At 40.5% G+C, this 15,895-nt stretch overlaps 3 protein-coding genes across 6 annotated transcripts; all 3 read right to left on the bottom strand.

Annotated features, from left to right (window-relative positions):
* Window positions 1-378: 378 nt before the first annotated feature.
* On the bottom strand, window positions 379-2,270 carry LOC126783475 (probable inactive heme oxygenase 2, chloroplastic). Its single transcript, XM_050508949.1, has 5 exons — window positions 1,712-2,270; window positions 1,410-1,633; window positions 1,124-1,231; window positions 916-1,037; window positions 379-828 (listed from the first exon to the last, which is right to left on the bottom strand). Exons 1-4 carry the CDS (start codon window positions 2,235-2,237, stop codon window positions 936-938), a joined length of 960 nt encoding a protein of 319 aa, XP_050364906.1. The 5' UTR covers window positions 2,238-2,270; the 3' UTR covers window positions 379-828; window positions 916-935.
* A 593-nt stretch (window positions 2,271-2,863) lies between these two features.
* Window positions 2,864-8,847, bottom strand: LOC126785475 (uncharacterized). 4 transcript variants are annotated; one of them, XM_050511174.1, is made up of 10 exons: window positions 8,036-8,847; window positions 6,606-7,766; window positions 5,300-6,448; window positions 5,060-5,101; window positions 4,595-4,671; window positions 4,103-4,187; window positions 3,914-3,997; window positions 3,723-3,824; window positions 3,543-3,641; window positions 2,864-3,341 (listed from the first exon to the last, which is right to left on the bottom strand). In XM_050511174.1, exons 1-10 carry the CDS (start codon window positions 8,759-8,761, stop codon window positions 3,222-3,224), a joined length of 3,645 nt encoding a protein of 1,214 aa, XP_050367131.1. In that variant the 5' UTR covers window positions 8,762-8,847; the 3' UTR covers window positions 2,864-3,221. The 4 variants fall into 4 exon arrangements, 2 of the variants coding, with proteins under 2 accessions (XP_050367131.1, XP_050367132.1); XM_050511175.1 differs by having other exon boundaries at window positions 6,606-7,763; XR_007671048.1 differs by lacking the exons at window positions 2,864-3,341; window positions 3,543-3,641; window positions 3,723-3,824; window positions 3,914-3,997 and having other exon boundaries at window positions 4,119-4,187; window positions 5,323-6,448.
* Window positions 8,848-9,126: 279 nt separating this feature from the next.
* On the bottom strand, window positions 9,127-11,369 carry LOC126782732 (patatin-like protein 2). Its single transcript, XM_050508040.1, has 7 exons — window positions 11,149-11,369; window positions 10,858-11,039; window positions 10,541-10,730; window positions 10,282-10,431; window positions 9,864-10,172; window positions 9,548-9,723; window positions 9,127-9,412 (listed from the first exon to the last, which is right to left on the bottom strand). The coding sequence occupies exons 1-7, from the start codon at window positions 11,284-11,286 to the stop codon at window positions 9,331-9,333; spliced, it is 1,227 nt and encodes a 408-aa protein (XP_050363997.1). The 5' UTR covers window positions 11,287-11,369; the 3' UTR covers window positions 9,127-9,330.
* Window positions 11,370-15,895: the final 4,526 nt, after the last annotated feature.

Raw genomic sequence — 15,895 nt, 5'->3', positions numbered from 1 at the left:
ACGCTCTTCTTATTTTAGCTTGAGTATTTTATTAGCATACCTATTATATGACACTTCTCAAGTGCCTCTCTTTCTTTCACAGTTTCACTTAGGTCAATGCTGATCAGAACTTATAAGTCCAAGCAGGCAAGCACAGAACTTTAGGGACTTGAAGAGTGTGTCTCTCTGTCTTAGTAAGAAGGTTACCATCGATATTCGAAAACACAGAGGACGTGTGATTGACGTTGTTGTGCGTTTGGAATCCAAGCTGTGAAAATAGGCATTGTTAATTTGGAAGGCATGTTACTGGCTCTTGAAGTTTTGAATCCAAGCTGTGAATATATGTATGAATGCAGAAGGCTAATCAATGCAGATAGACTGATAGAGTTTGATAATCAATAGCATAATAAACTAATTGATAAAATAGGAGGAAGGCCGAAGTACACGAAATCCTTCGTTGACAATTGTACACTGCCGACAAGTTTCACTCTTCACACTTTCACAGCTTTATATAGTACTTCAGGGCCAGTAGCCATAGTTATGGATCACCTACTACAGTGAACACATGGCTCTATCATTACCTAACCTGAAGAACCACCAAGCCTAGAAAAAGAGCACTTTGCAAGCAACTGAATGATAGGCTTAAAAGACTGGAAGACCTTTTGAGCCTGAAACAGCAAGTAAAGCCAAGATCCTAAAGGCATGATGAGGCTCATAAATAGGATGTACTGGCTGTGCTGAGTGCAGGCTTTTGAGTCCTAAGAAAATTTCCAGGAGATGCATCCAGCGTCAATCTGGTGATGAACCACCTTTAATTGTACGAACGGCTCCATAGTGGAACCACGCTACCTGGTAAACAGGGTAAAAACAAACGTTATTGACATACAGCAACAGATGCTCGAAATTGGAGTTGACAAAGATGAAATCCAAGCTTACCACTACTGCTCAATCTAAAATCACTTGGTTTCTAAGATGATCAGACGAACTATCTGCCCTAGAGACCGGAACGACTTTGTTGTTTCTCTTAAGCATTTGTTTTTGTCATCCCGACTCCAATGCTGCAATCACAATGGTAAAGTATATTCAGTAACCCTGCTAAAACTAACGCATACACAGTTAACATAGCATCCAAGATAGTACTAACATCCCCAAGCTTGTTGAGTTTCTCCCGAACACCTCTCATCAACTCCGGCACATCACCTTCCCATGTGTAAAACTCCAACTCCCTTCCTTCAAGTAGCCTCTCCGATACCTAAAACCACCACATTCCCATTTCCAAGTAAAACGATCCATCAAACACTTCAACAAAGTAGAGTAGGATAACATCCAAACAAAGTCGAGGCTCAAAACAAATCAGCAAACTACACATTGTCCACATAAAGTTGAATGCTTCAGATCAAACAGGACGATTCTGGAAACTCGGAAAGTACCTGTCTTGCAATGACCTGCCCGCCAGAGACATGTGCAAAGTAGATGTTATAAAAATGGCAGAGGAATAACGGTGGAGAAATCTCCGCAACTTGTTTCAGATACTTTGCATAAGCAACTCCCGGATTGCTGGGCTCCGGTATCACATTGCCTTGTTCCCCAAACCATTCCAAATCTTTCGAAATCGCTTCTGATCTCTCCAACCCGGTCTTCCTGAAATATGCATCTGCAAAATCCAAAACACTCAAAATTACCAAAACATCAAATCAAACTAAAGAGTCAGGAAAAAGAGAGAGGGACTGACAAGCGACGTCGTTTGAGTCATCAACAATGCGCTCCACGGTGTCAAACACGAGCTTACTGTCCACCAAGTACTTGAGGAACCCTTGCAGGCTAGGCTGCCAAGTCTGCTTCTCTCCGTCGCCGTCACCGTCAGATTCCGAGGCGTCAGCGTCAGTGTCGTCAGGGGCATTATCGTCACTTTCGCTCTGAGTGTTATCGCCGTCGGACTGAGGCTCCAATTTCTTGCCGTTTATGTTACGGAGGCGCATGGCGACGAACCTCATCTCTTCGGTGATGCCTTTGCTCTCTCCCGGGTACTGCTTCCTGTACCGCGTCCTCCGCCTCACGACCGGCGGCGGCGTGCCGGTTGTGGCGGGAATCGGAGGCGGAGACCATGAGGTGGAGGTGGCGGCGGTGGTGCTCGGATTGGAGCAGCAGAGAACGAAGGAGGGGAGCCTTCTGGTTGAAATTGGGGAAGGCTTCGGTGGAAGTAGAAGAGTTGAAGGTGAGACCGCTTTGTCCATTAACAACGTCGTTGCGTATTGCATTCTTTGAGTTTCAGAGAGCTCGGAGTGACAAAAGCTAGTGTTTAGTGTTTGCTAGCTGATAGTCTCAGTAGAATTTAAGCAATTAAATTTTGATTTTTTTTGTTGATTTTTCTTTTATATTAGAGTATATTAGGATACACACTCCGTATATATTACTATTATATTTCTATAAAAAAATAAAAAATAAAAATTAATGAAAATAAATAAACTGATAATGAGTAGTTTACGTGGTTATCTTCACAATAGTCGGTAGTTATTCTCTATTTAAATTAAATTATAAGACCGTGACTTTCTTTTTATTTTTCTCGTGTAGAAATCACCTTTATTTCTTTTTTACATTTATAATTTGTAAATTACAATTATACTCTTAGTACCACATAATTCAAAGATTAATAAAAGTATTTTGAGTAACTCAAAAATTTAATCATGGAATTTCTCTTCTGACTTTATTAATTATTAATAGAAGATATACGGCAAGCTAACAGTGTAGCAGATTAATTAAAGCAAAACGGTGTACCATTTGGTTTTGGTATGAATACTTCTTGTTTGGAAAAGAACATGACTGAAAGATTTCTATGATGAGAATGCAAAAAAGATCTCTGAAGAAGTCTTAACAAAAATTGTCATTCCTTTATCTATTGTACAGTTACATAAGAGTTAAACATGATTCTCCCCTATCAGGGGGCATCAGACTATCAGGAGTAAGGTCTACATACATCTTCAATATTACACTACTAATACAACATGACGAGTTCAAAGAATAATTGGGTTGAAGATTGATGGCTCGGAGGTTGGAGAATGTACAAAAAAATATGCCGCTCCTGTTGGATGTTTACCGCTGCGTACATACTAGTCTAATTACTCATTAGGCTGGTTTAGTTTCTGATTTATATGACCAGCAGATGGACTCCATTGTTGTGTGCCAAACCCTGGTCCTTGAAATGGGATACTAAAATGAACAAAAATTTCTGCGGCATCATTTCTTTATGCAACTGTCTGTTTACTGGTTTTCAGCTTCCGTAAGAACTCTAATATCTCTGTGTATGAGGGATCACTGCGGCTGAGCGGCTTGCAAGAATTTATATGATCTGTTGACTCTAATACCTGTTTCAAACATAATTACTTATGAGCCACACTCTAAATCCTAGTGTGTTTGAAACCTGAACATGAAACGGGGAACATATGTTGGAAGTAAAATGGTCTGAACCTATTCGGATTTATATAAGACACTTCATTTCACTATATGAACAATCAGATCTTTTTCTTTTTTTCAAAATGGTTTATAATCAACCTAACTATACTTACAACGAGATCACCAAATCCAGGATATGCTGATTCAATTGGTACAATCTCCATTCGGAAGGCCCATCCTCCATAACCTTCTACAATTGGAGTCACCTTTGTCTGCGTAAAAAGTCGGCACGTGATTATTAAGCTAAAAAAGAGCTCATACACACAAAGCACATACACATTACTTTGAACTACCTCACAAAAACTGAGGACCTCTAGCGACCCCTTCTTGTGAAGGTGACGAATATAGTCATTAAGCTGTAATAATCTTGGAGACCCACTTATTAGCTCTCCTATCTAAGAAATATGAAGAAACTTCATTAATATCATAACTTAGGTATTGCCAGGCATGAAAGCATTTTATATTATAAAGAACATTTACTAACAGTTGGCGCTGGGCGCAACACAAATCCCATCTTCCAAGGCATGTCCGCAAGTTTGCTTCCAAAATGAGGGCAGCTATAGAAAACCTAATATCACAGAAAAGACACCAGAGTTCATAGAGATGATGATAAAGGTCAAAGAAGAACTGCACTATAACTAAAATATAAACTACTATCAGTACTATGGCATACAATTCCAACAGTGTTATTCACAAGATTATTGATATTCTCTGATTTTGCTTTAGACAGTATCTGCTTGACGACCAGACCCCCCATGCTGCAAAACAGAGGATATGATAATTGCATCAAAATAATAATATAAATATCAGTTAAAACTTGAAATAAGGAAAACAAAGTCAAGTTAGGAAGTGCAAGAATTGAAAAAGTATATTGAAGATACTTATCAGATAATTGTTTTTGGGTTTCCTTGTATCACTTCATTGGTGTCCAACAAGAATTCAAAAGAAGTAATACGTTCACCCACATAATAAGCTTTATTTTTATTTTCTTTATTATCTTTGGTACCAGAAAATTTGTCAACGACCTAAAACTTATGCGAAGATGCAACAGGATTGCTTACTTACAAGATTAAAACAGTAGAAAATAAAATCAACACTGACGTGATGTGTGAGAAAATCAACAATAGTTGAGGACTTGGCGTCCACACAAGAACCATGTGCATACCTATGTGTCACAAAAACAACAGGTCGGTCCCCAATACCTGCAGCAACAATCTTCTCTAACAACATTGAGCTAACTTCCTGCATACTCCCGACGACAAAAACAACATGAGTACCATTAATAATAAAAAATTAACATCCATACCACAATAGAAGATCAAAAACTACTTATAAGTGAACACCTCCAACCACCTATCTGTATATGAGTGGCTAAAATCAACCCAAACTACACATTCATAAATGTAGCAAGCCTTATATTTTAGAATACGTTACTTTTTGTAATTTGGGGTTAAGGTTTTATGCCCCCCCTTGTATTCTATGGTTTCATTAATGAAGGCTTAAGGGCGGCTGCACCAGCCCTTCTTCAAAAATGTAGCAAGCCTAACTCCTCAAGTCACTAGATCCCAAATTACTACCAAAACACCAATGAAATCTTGTGAGAGCCTGTGTTGTAACTAAAAGCACTGACCTGAAGGGGCAGGGTAGCGCCAGACCATTGCGTTAGACTTGACTGCATAACATTTAATCCATGAGTTAGATGCCAATCAGGGGATCGACCAATATAAGAAATAAAATACCAAAATAAAATAAAATAACCGATCTTCAAACAGATATAGCATGTATATTAAGGGAGAAGGTGATGTGTTTGGACTTTGGAGAGAAATTCCAAGAAACAGCATATTCTATACAACTAATTTCCAAAACAAACCTTGTATCTAAGGGTAAACATACGAGCTTGGGGGAAGTCAGCCGAAAGCCATTCACCTGGCCAAAATGTTCCCAACTTTCCAGCTTCCTGATCAATCTTCTCTACTATGCCAGATTTAGTGGATGACTTGTCCTCGGCTATACGCCAAGTCTTATAAGGTCCCCCGCGGAGGCCATGCACGAAAACTATATCCAGCTCCCTTTTGCCTGTACCGCTGTGAGATGCATCCCCAGAACTAGATGAGTTAACATCATTTGAAAATATGGCCACAGATTTATCCTCACTGTCAATAGAATTGGAGCCATTTAAAGAAGATGCATCCTGGTGAACTGTGTCTTGATCAGATTTTTCAGGACATTTCCAATGGGATGATTCAGGATTGATTAGAAATATATTGTCCCCATATCGCGGAGAAGTTTTGTTACTGTTTCCTGTACCAGCATCAGGAGTGTCTCCATTTGCAGAATCTCTATCAATTTGGTGATTACATAATATATTCAACAGTGTTGCGCGAGCATAACTCTGTATCTTAAGATCACTGCAGCCTGATATCTTACCATTAGCACAATCCTCAAGCCACTTGCACCAAGTTTCATCTTCTATAATGACTTTCTGTACTTTTGGAAGTAGCGAGAGGAGAGTCAACAGCCTAGCTGCATGGCGACGAATGTGAGCTGTAGGCGGAACTCTGACGCTAGACGGATCATTACTATCTGCTGTTGATGATTCTTTAGTTATATTTGAGGTTCGATCTTGTGCCTCAAGCGTTTTAGAAGCATCATAGGCTTCTATTGCAGAAAGTTTCTCATAATCATCACGCAACAAAAACCGTCTCAGCAAACACAAGACCCCAAAATCAACTATTTTTTCCTGACATAATGAATCCACAGAACAAACTTCAGTCAGCGCTTTAATTCCCTTCAAGGTTGCCATTGCAGAATCTGCCACATCAACCTTAGGCACACTATCTTTCTTTAGAGTTTTTAATGGGGCAGAAAAGGGTTCCATGGAAAGAAGATCTGCCAGTGGAGATTTAACAACAGAATCAGGGATTGTTCCTAGCTGCTTCACTGCTAGATTAACAACAGCTGCCACTAACTGATTAGCAGTTTGTGCAGCAGAAAGAATGTTTGACTGATCAATTTGAGTCTGCAAAAAGTAATTGGCTTTATTAAGTGTGAATATATCAAGGTCGACATGAACAAATTTAAACACAAATAAGCAGTATATAAGTGGTGGAGCTTACGAAAAATTTAGGCGTAGCAGGCTAAAGTCCTAACAGAAAGGATGGGAGAAAAATACCGACCTTAACTTTATCAGATTTTGGCTGAGTATTTCCTTTGACTGATGATGCTTTGCTGGAATCCAAAATCTCAGTTAGCAGAGTAGCTAACCATCCCTGAGAAATTGGTACTGAATGGGGCCCGTAGTCTTCAAGAATGCGAGAGAGGATTTTAATCGCTGAAATACGTATGGCATCAGAGGAAGATTGCCTAAAAACCCATGGAAGTAGTACACCGGACCACTTTTGACCCTCTTGAAGAGATAAATGCAATTCTCCAGTACATAGCAATTCTAATGCCTTTGCCAAGGCTTCCTGCACATGCTTATGCTTCTTTGTCCGCTTAGCGGTGTCTCTTATCAGATGAAGACCCTTCTCCATCACTATCTTCCTTGCCTCAGGGCTTTTCTCAACAGAAACCAAGAATGCTGATAAAGCCACCTGAGCCAAAGGAATATCTTTATTTTTCGTTGCTTGTGAAGCAGTAGAAAGAAGACTGGAACTCCAATCAGAAACAGAACCATCCACGGGTAACTTATCATCCTCTAAAAGCAAGCGAGCCACCAAGCTACCATGCCACTTTACTGATCTCTCAGGTGCCATTAAAGCAGTCATGACAGCATTTCCATCAGCATCCAATTCTTGTATGAGTGATCGATTCTCCTCTGATGCCATTGCCCAGTTTGCCAATGCCCATGCAGCAAATGGAACAGCAACATGTTGACAAGTCAAATCATCCCAGAGTCCAGGGATGACAGCTGAAGGTAAGTTCAAATGTGCTAGAGAACTGTCATGCTTACTTTGCAGAAGGATATTTTGGTTATCAACCCTTCCTGATTCTACATTACTACTATCAGAAGTCCCCAACTCCATAAGTCCATTTGTTCTTGATAGTCCTAAAACTGATGTACCCCCAAGGACTTTAATACCAATACCCTTGATTCCACTATCACCATCTTCATCACCTTCATGATCACTTGAATCATCCAAACGCATGCCACCATCTTCGATAACTTGAAGGGTAGCCGCTATATCCCGCATTGCAGCCTTACCTGGCAAAGAAGGCTTAAAAGACACCTTCTCTGAACTATCACAGTGGGACGTGACGATATCCATTATGGCAGCAACAAGCATGCTCCTGCCTCTCAAAGAATCAGCTACATCAAGTGAAATACGTCTCGACTGCTGCTCCCACAGAAAAATGCAGTTGCTTTCACCACAATATTCATTGCAAAAATCAACTATGTAGTATACTCTTATATTTAGAACAAACATAAAACAAATGTATTCATGATATCATTAACTACTACATGTATTTATAATTCATGATATCAGTAGCTACTACAATTATCGAAAATCAGTCATCGAATACATAATCAGCTCAGTAAAATTGAATGCCTAACACATTATTCACAGCTCAAACAAAATTGAAGAGATAAAACCGAAAGGCTGACCTTGCTTGATTGTTTAGGCTGGCAGGAATAGATAAACCTCAAGAGATTGGGGACGGCGTTAGGCCTGCCGAGCACGGCGGCGGAGACATTCGGATCGGCGATCAAGAACGCCAGCGCTCTGGCGGACTCGGCCTGAGTGCGGGAACCATCCCTAGGGACTGCCACCGACTCCAGCAGCCAATCCACTACGGCGCCGCCTCCGGCCCCAACAAGGGCGGCCCTGCGGCTGGCATTGGCCGCGGAAATATCGGCGAGGAGCGCCGCAACCCTAAGCTGGAAGCCTGACCGGACCTCGTGGTTGGCGGAGGACAACACCGACCGGAGAGAGTGCCAGAGAACGGAGGCGGTGACGCCGGTCTGCTTCGCGTGGTGGATGATCCTCCGGCACGACTCGGCGGACTGGCGCGCCAGGCCCTGGACGCCGTCGTAGAGAGGATTGAACGACTTCTCGTCGGCATCGGCCACGGTGACGACGGCGTAGGAGGCGACAGCGACGGAGGCGATCGCGGCGGAGACGCCGAGGAAGGTTTTGCGGGAGAAGGCGGTGGGGAAGATAGGGCTTGGGCGGCGGTGGAGAGCCGTGGGCGGCGGAGGAGGGAGGACTTGGTTGGCATTTTGGAGATTGGTGGGGGGATCGATGGGGTTAGTGGAGAAGAGACGGCGGCGGAGACGGTGGTGGTAAGGGGAGCAGTAGCGACGAGTTTTGTAACAGAGACGAAGCATCATTATTTTTTATTTTTTTGTTGAATTATGAGAAATTGGGAAATGGAATTATTATTATTAGTAAAGGAAAAATTGGATTGTTTGGGAGAAAAGAGAAGAAGGCTCTTCCATGGCGGGAGGGAATTCCGCGACTTATACGGGGAGGTGAAGCGTATAAAAAAATGAGAATTTTCTTGAGGATATTCGCCTTTATCGTGGGCTATGTATTTTTGGGCTGAAAATGGATACTGAAGGCCAAATGACCCAACCATTTCGGCCCAAAAACTATTGCGCTATTGTGTTGTGAAAAGTGGATGAAAAAAATACCGAGGAATTGTCAATGAGCTGATGGGAGTTTGGATAGCAAGGTGGTTCCGAGGCAGGCAGTATATTGGAATTTATTGATAACATAATCTCATTAAGTACACACTGAAATACAAACTGAAGTAAAATACTCACTGTTTTTTTTTAAGGACCACACTGAAATACAAATTAAAATAGTCGAAGCTCTCTGGTAAGAATCGATAGTATTCCACCGTCACACGGCTTTTATTTTTCTTGAACAGAGATTGATCGAGTGTCATGCTTATCGATCAGCTGGCAGATGCCGGGTTTGCTTGTGGCGCTGCTGATCTGATACGTTCCTTTCTTTCTCTGGACAGCCTTTCCGCCACCCTGCAGCATATGTAGATTGTGATTAATAAAAGCAATTCGTTAACTCAGTAATTGTAATAGAAATGAATGTATATTATTGATAGTTTGCTACATGTCCCAATAGAGAGTAACATTCTGTAATCAATAAATACGTACCCTCTGAGAGCCTCTTCATTAGTGATATTACGATCATGAGGCTCATGGAGACCGGTTTCTATATTCAACCTTGTAGCTCGTTTCTTTAACAGTGCCTCTCCCTTCTTTTTAAGTTCTCTCAAGTTTGCAGGCGCCGCATTATCCATAGAATTCAAGTTGGTTTCCAGTTTATCATCCTGCGAACCACATTATAGAGTTAACTAAGGCATTGCACTGGATGCCGTGGAACACTTGTAGGTGACCATATTAGTAGAGCAATTAAAAGGTCATGTCAATTAAGACTGATCGGATCGATGTACGTGTATATATGGTGTACCTGGATTCGAAGGTAGTTCTCGTCGGACCAAAGAGCTTGGAAAAGGGTAGAAATGTGGCAGTCTACCATGTCACTAGTTGCTTCACCCAGTACATCTAACAGTGGACATTGAAAGTTGGGTTGCATCAACCATGCCAAAATACCCCAGTATTTTGCTCTATTGGCATCGTACTGGCATTTTGCTGATGAACCAGTACCCAGTGATAAGAGTAGGAACTTATTTCCCTGATGAGCAGCTCCCTCATTGGGAGAGAAGTCAGAATTTCCGCTCTTGATTTCTTTTGTCACTTCAGTGATAGCAGTCAAAGCCTGATAAGTATAATAAACACAAGTGATCGATCGATGAGTTTGTAATGTTTTGATGATAAATCATATAGAGCTTGAAAAGTGATAGACGGTATATAGTTGATATATATACCGGGTTATTAGCACAAACACCGCCATCAACGAGATGGTATTCCCTTGTTGCGGTTTTGAAACAATGCGCGGGAAGGTAAGTCGGTGCTGCTGAAGTTCCGATACATATATCCGAGAGTAAAGGCGGATCTACTTTCTTGTTCTTTTTTAACTGAAAACCAACAAAAACCTCATTATAAGAACTTATGTATTAGAAAGATCGAGCACCAAAAATATATATTACGGACTTAAAAGATTATAAAGATGAGTCCAGAACAAACCTCGTAGCTGGAGAAGATAGCTGGTTGGAGGTACTTAATATCATAAGTAGGGATCACAACATTGGTCAATGTCTGGTTCAATTTTCTGTTTCCTAATTTTTCCTTGATAAGCTTGTGCAAATACTTGCCATCATATTTTGGTGCATGTACGCCCTTTGCATTTTCTAAGGCGTCGCCAAACAATGGAATACTGTGGACAGATATACATTGCAAATTAAAAAATGATCAAATATATCATGGTTAATATGTAAATTATACGAGTAATCACTAATCGAACTTCAACTAAATAACTATATTAATTTCGGAGATATAATTACTTGATTTGAGGGAAGATCTTAGGGCAATGTTCAAGGTAAAAATCGACGATCTGGTTAGCCGGAAACAGGGGACGGTTGTTATGATCTGGGGCAGTAAGCATGGCGGTCACAAGGCCACCTGTGCTAGTCCCTGCAATAACATCGAAGTAATCGGCCAACCGTGCATGTTCACCATCCAGCCTCTGCATATATACATCATAACAACCAATAATTAATGTTAAGTACGTCTTAATTAGTCTATATTCAAAACAATTACGCATATAAATTCAAATTTTCGTTTTCGTTAATTACCTGGAGCTCGGACTCTAGGAAGCTGAGCACAGTTCCGGGGATAATCCCTTTAATTCCACCTCCATCAATGCTGAGAACAGTGATGAGCTTTCCATGAGTGGGTGGGGGATGGGCAAGAAATGCACCTGCTCTTTCCATCTGGATTAATTATCAAGCTAATTAGAACGTACTGAGATAACTCGAAGAACTTGTATACTAGGAAAGATCGATCGACTAGTTGTAGCTGATGAGGAGTGGAGATTACAAAGCTTGTGTAGGCTTTATATAGAGGTCTTCGATCTCATGACCTCCCATAAATTGTTAGCAATTGAAATTCAATATTACATGCACGTGAAAATCATGGATGGTAAAAACTACACGTACTCTCACAAAATATATCTCTACGTACTTGTTACCAAGACTCGCTTTAACTTCAATTTATGAATACGTACCAAAACCTATGTACTCAGATCGATCTTCCTTACATCCGTCGCTGTTTGGCACGTAGGTTTAACTGCTCAAATGTGGACGTCCCCATTGCAAACCGAGACAAAATACTTTATATGCAATCATACAAACATTTTTATAAGTTCCTTTTTCACCGGTCCACACCTAAACCAAGACGTGCACATACGTACATGTAAGTTGATTTTTCATCATAATCGATCTTCCATATATTGCCAATATAAATCACACTTTTGATTATAAGTACGTTGTAAATAGGTTTAATTCTCTATCATGACTCTCTATTTTTACGTGCTAATTACCCATTCACGGAATTCGTTAACGAATTTTAATCAAGAGAATCTAGGGTTTCAATTTAACCAATTGTTTCTGGAAATTGGAATTATTTAACCCAACGTACTTCAAAAACATTTTAACGTAATTAACTTTTTTTTGGGAAATTAATATATAGTATGATCCCGGATCGAGCAGCTGATCGATAACAGTCTTTCTTATTTGTTGCCAGTGCTATGATCGAGCAACAAATGCCCAACGGAAAATGCTTTACATTAGAAGATATATAGCCCTGCTGGGATTACAATTACTAAAAATTGATATTCTCTCCAAACTCATCTACATATCTAATTAAAATATTATTTTCCAACCCGAGTGGACGAAAGATAAGCACATCCAGATGCCATCTGGGCAGCGTGCACATCAGTACACGTAAATATGTTTGAGCATCGTAACCAGGATGGGGCGCATCGCTTCCTCTCTTGTCTCTTTTAGATTTTGTGAAACACGATTTCTTTGTCTTTATATTTGCAGGTCCTTGCATCCACGTTTAACTCGTACGTGTGGCTGATATATTGAGATGGATAATGGTTGTAATAACCTTAAATTTCAAACAATATTAGTTTGATTTGAATTCTTTAAAATTTCGAATTTTAATTAGAATGAATGTGTTTGGTGCGACGTTATTAAACGAGAAACGGAAACGTTCTCGGAACGTTTAAATTGAAAAACGTTACATTTCCGTAACGTTTATATCGACTTTTATTCTGTCGATCGGTTGCGAAAACTTTCTTCACGAAAGTTGTAGAGCTCGTCGATACGAGTTCGTGAGCATGTGACACGTTCTAATCGGACGTCGGATGTAAAAGTTATTAACGTCGGAAGTTCGTTTCCGATTTCGGAAACTAGTATAAATAGTGAATTATAGGAGTTAGGGTTTCCATTTCTGGAAACCCAAACCCGCGCCCCCTTCGCTCCTTCTCCCTTATCTCTCTCTTCCTCCCCGAGCTCCCTCTCTTCCTCACTGTCTATGCCGGCGATCTCGCCAACCAGGCCACCGTGGGCCACACCGCCTAGCCCAAAAGGACTGCTCGACCCTCCGTAGTCGACCCTGAGGCGGCGACGCTCCATCTCGCCGTCCTGAATCTACACCACGCCCCCGAGCCTTCCTCTGCGTCGCACCGATCACCTCCAAGCGACGTGGCCATCACCACCACCCATACACCCTCGCCGGTCCAACACCATCATTCTCCAAGCACGACGCAACCCAGCACGTCGTCGAGGAGTCGCATCGAAGCACGAGGACCCCGCGAAGAACTGGTCGGTGATTTCACCATTTCAGACGCCATTCAAGCTCCGATTTAGGTAAGGATGTATTCTAATTCATGGTTGTGATGTTTGTGAATGGATTCGAGTGTTTTGGATGGAGATTTGGGCAGATCGGAGGTGGATGGAGGAGACGGTTACCGCCGCCTAGAGGCGGCGCGTGGGGGTGCGTGGGTTAGCTTAGGAGTAGTCGGAGACCGTAGAATGGGAGAGGGGGAGGAGGGGGAGAGTTTGGGCACAGCGGTGGCGTGATACGCGCCGTGTTTAGCGTAGGCGCGTGGGCCCCACGCGCGGCCCGCCGGCACACGCGCCGCCACGTGCGGCGGTGTGAACATTTTTGACAGAAGGGTATTTTGGTAATTTACTGTGCACGGTAAATGTAAATGTAATTTTTATTTACTACGGTAAATGTAATTAAATTTTACCTTCGGTAAATGTAATTATAAATTACTTTCGGTAAATGTAAAAAGTAATTTGTAAAAGGTTATTAGTAAATTTTATTTACTGAGATTGTATTTACATTTAAATAGTACGTATACGTACATAAATACGTATTAATATTTATACGTACAGAAATACGTATATAATATTTATACGTACAGAAATACGTATTAATATTTATACGTACAGAAATACGTATATAATATTTATATGTACAGAAATACGTATTAATATTTATACGTACATGAATACGTATATAATATTTATACGTACAGAAATACGTATATAATATTTATACGTACAGAAATACGTATTAATTGTATATTTGTACAGTAACCGTGAATAGTAATACTGAACAGTAATCTCGTAAAACCGAAAATTGCTGAACAGTAACCGATTATTACTGTTTCGGCATTTAAAGGTTTACGAAATGATTCTAAATTCTTTTCTTATCTTTTCAAGGTGATCATTAAATCGAGGAAATGAATTAGCATCAGGAATTGTGGAATTACGCTCGAGTCGATAAGGTGAGTAAAATCTCACATATTTACGAATCTACCCTCGCGGTGATTCAAGATTTTTGCAAGAGTATTTAATAATGAATTATAACATGTATACAATTTAGTGGAATATATATATATTGTATAATGGTAATAAGTGCATGTATATATAGTTCATTAGATTATATACTGTTATTAATTCATTAGAAATGGTCATTTTGATGACGGAAGATTGAGTATTGAGCATGTGTTGTGAAATATGACATGTATAAGATATAGTGGACTATATATATATATTGTATAAATGGTAAATAAGTACGAATATATATAGGTTGCCATATAATATACTGTTATGATTTTGTTGTGATTATATCGAGCATGTGATTGAATTGTACAATATGATGTGAGATTATTGTACGTGGTTTTTAACATTGAGATTGTTAAAATGTGAATTGTCTTCGGACCTGATTTATGGTACAATATGATGTGAGATTATTGTACGTGTTTGGCAAGTCGAAACCTAGCCTTTGGCCGGGCGAAAGTTACGATACAGTTAGAGCTCTAGTCTGTCTGCCTTAGTACTGTATGTGAGGTAACGGGTGGTTATCTGCTCATGGGTACTCAGTTTATTTGGATGTTGGGTAGCGGGTGGCTATCCAATATCAGCGGTGTATTACGAGAGGGGTAACAGATGTGTACCAGCGTTCTTGGTACCCGTATTATAAATGCATTGGGTAACCAGAAGGGTTACTTAATTTTCTCATGAGCGCTTCATTTCATTTTTCTTTGGGACAACCAGATGGGCTGCCCATTGACTCATGAGGGCATTTATATTTGTTGTTTTGTGATCTTTCGTATATTTTGATATGCGAATTATATTTTGATTTTTACTCATACGAGCTATAAGCTTACCGGGTTTGTGTTTACAATCCCGGTGCACCAATTCGATGGTGTAAGGGATAATTCCGCAGGTGCTGATTAGTGGAGGTTGAGTGACGACTACAGAGGCTTGAAGTCGTTCATATTCTACTTGCGGTGAGGTTTTTAGTGTGGACTTGTGTGTGAGAATTTGTGTAAATTTCATTTGTGAGATTTGTGAGTGACTTGTGAGGATTATTACATTTCCATTTTATGTATGGATTATAAATTTGGGTTGTAATAATTGGTTGTCTGAGTTGTATTGAGAACTCAGGATTGATCCGCTGTTACACTTTAATGATTTCGATTTATTGAGATTATTTTGTAATAACCCTAAATTCCAAAACAATACTTGGTGTAATTTAAATTCTATTAAGTTGCGAAGTTTGATTTAAACCGAATATGATTGTTTGCAAACGTTACGAAACGGGAACGGAAACGTTCCGAGAACGTTTAATAAGAAAACGTTACGTTTCCGAACGAATTTATCGACTTTTATTTCGTCGCTCGGTTGTGAAAACTTTCTTCACGGAAGTTGTAGAGCTCGTCGATACGAGTTCGTGGATATATGACGCGTTCGAATCGGACGTCGGAGGTAAAAGTTATTAACGTCGGAAGTTAGTTTCCGATTTTTCAAACGAGTATAAATAGACATTTTCAGATTAGGGTTTCCATTATTGGAAACCCTTCTCTCTCTCCTTTCGCCGCCTCCCCTCTTCCCTTTCTTCTCTCTCGGTTCTCTCTCTCTCTTCTCGAGCTTCTCCCTCTCCCTCTCGACCCCGAGCTCTCTCCCTCTCTCGGTTCACTCTCTCCCCTATCGCGCCCTCTACCGAGTCTCTCCCTCT

The sequence above is a fragment of the Argentina anserina genome, chromosome 2, assembly GCF_933775445.1.
Source record: "Argentina anserina chromosome 2, drPotAnse1.1, whole genome shotgun sequence".
Taxonomy (NCBI): Eukaryota; Viridiplantae; Streptophyta; class Magnoliopsida; order Rosales; family Rosaceae; genus Argentina; species Argentina anserina.
Note: the sequence above shows the minus strand (reverse complement) of the source record. Positions and strands in the feature narration are given on the sequence as shown.

Bases quoted from the DNA above. Each gene is read 5' to 3' on its own strand.
- LOC126785475 (XM_050511174.1), bottom strand. From the start codon at position 8,761: ATGATGCTTCGTCTCTGTTACAAAACTCGTCGCTACTGCTCCCCTTAC. The intron at 4,672-5,059 runs GTCAGTGCTTTT...GGGAGTATGCAG, and splicing joins GCGCTACCCTGCCCCTTCAG to GAAGTTAGCTCAATGTTGTT. The intron at 3,642-3,722 runs GTAGTTCAAAGT...CTTTTTACGCAG, and splicing joins AGGTCCTCAGTTTTTGTGAG to ACAAAGGTGACTCCAATTGT.
- LOC126783475 (XM_050508949.1), bottom strand. From the start codon at position 2,237: ATGCAATACGCAACGACGTTGTTAATGGACAAAGCGGTCTCACCTTCA. The intron at 1,634-1,711 runs GTCAGTCCCTCT...TGGATTTTGCAG, and splicing joins TGACTCAAACGACGTCGCTT to ATGCATATTTCAGGAAGACC. The intron at 1,038-1,123 runs GTTAGTACTATC...TTGTGATTGCAG, and splicing joins AACTCAACAAGCTTGGGGAT to CATTGGAGTCGGGATGACAA.
- LOC126782732 (XM_050508040.1), bottom strand. From the start codon at position 11,286: ATGGAAAGAGCAGGTGCATTTCTTGCCCATCCCCCACCCACTCATGGA. The intron at 10,173-10,281 runs GTATATATATCA...TATACTTATCAG, and splicing joins GTGTTTGTGCTAATAACCCG to GCTTTGACTGCTATCACTGA. The intron at 9,724-9,863 runs GTACACCATATA...TGTGGTTCGCAG, and splicing joins AGAACTACCTTCGAATCCAG to GATGATAAACTGGAAACCAA.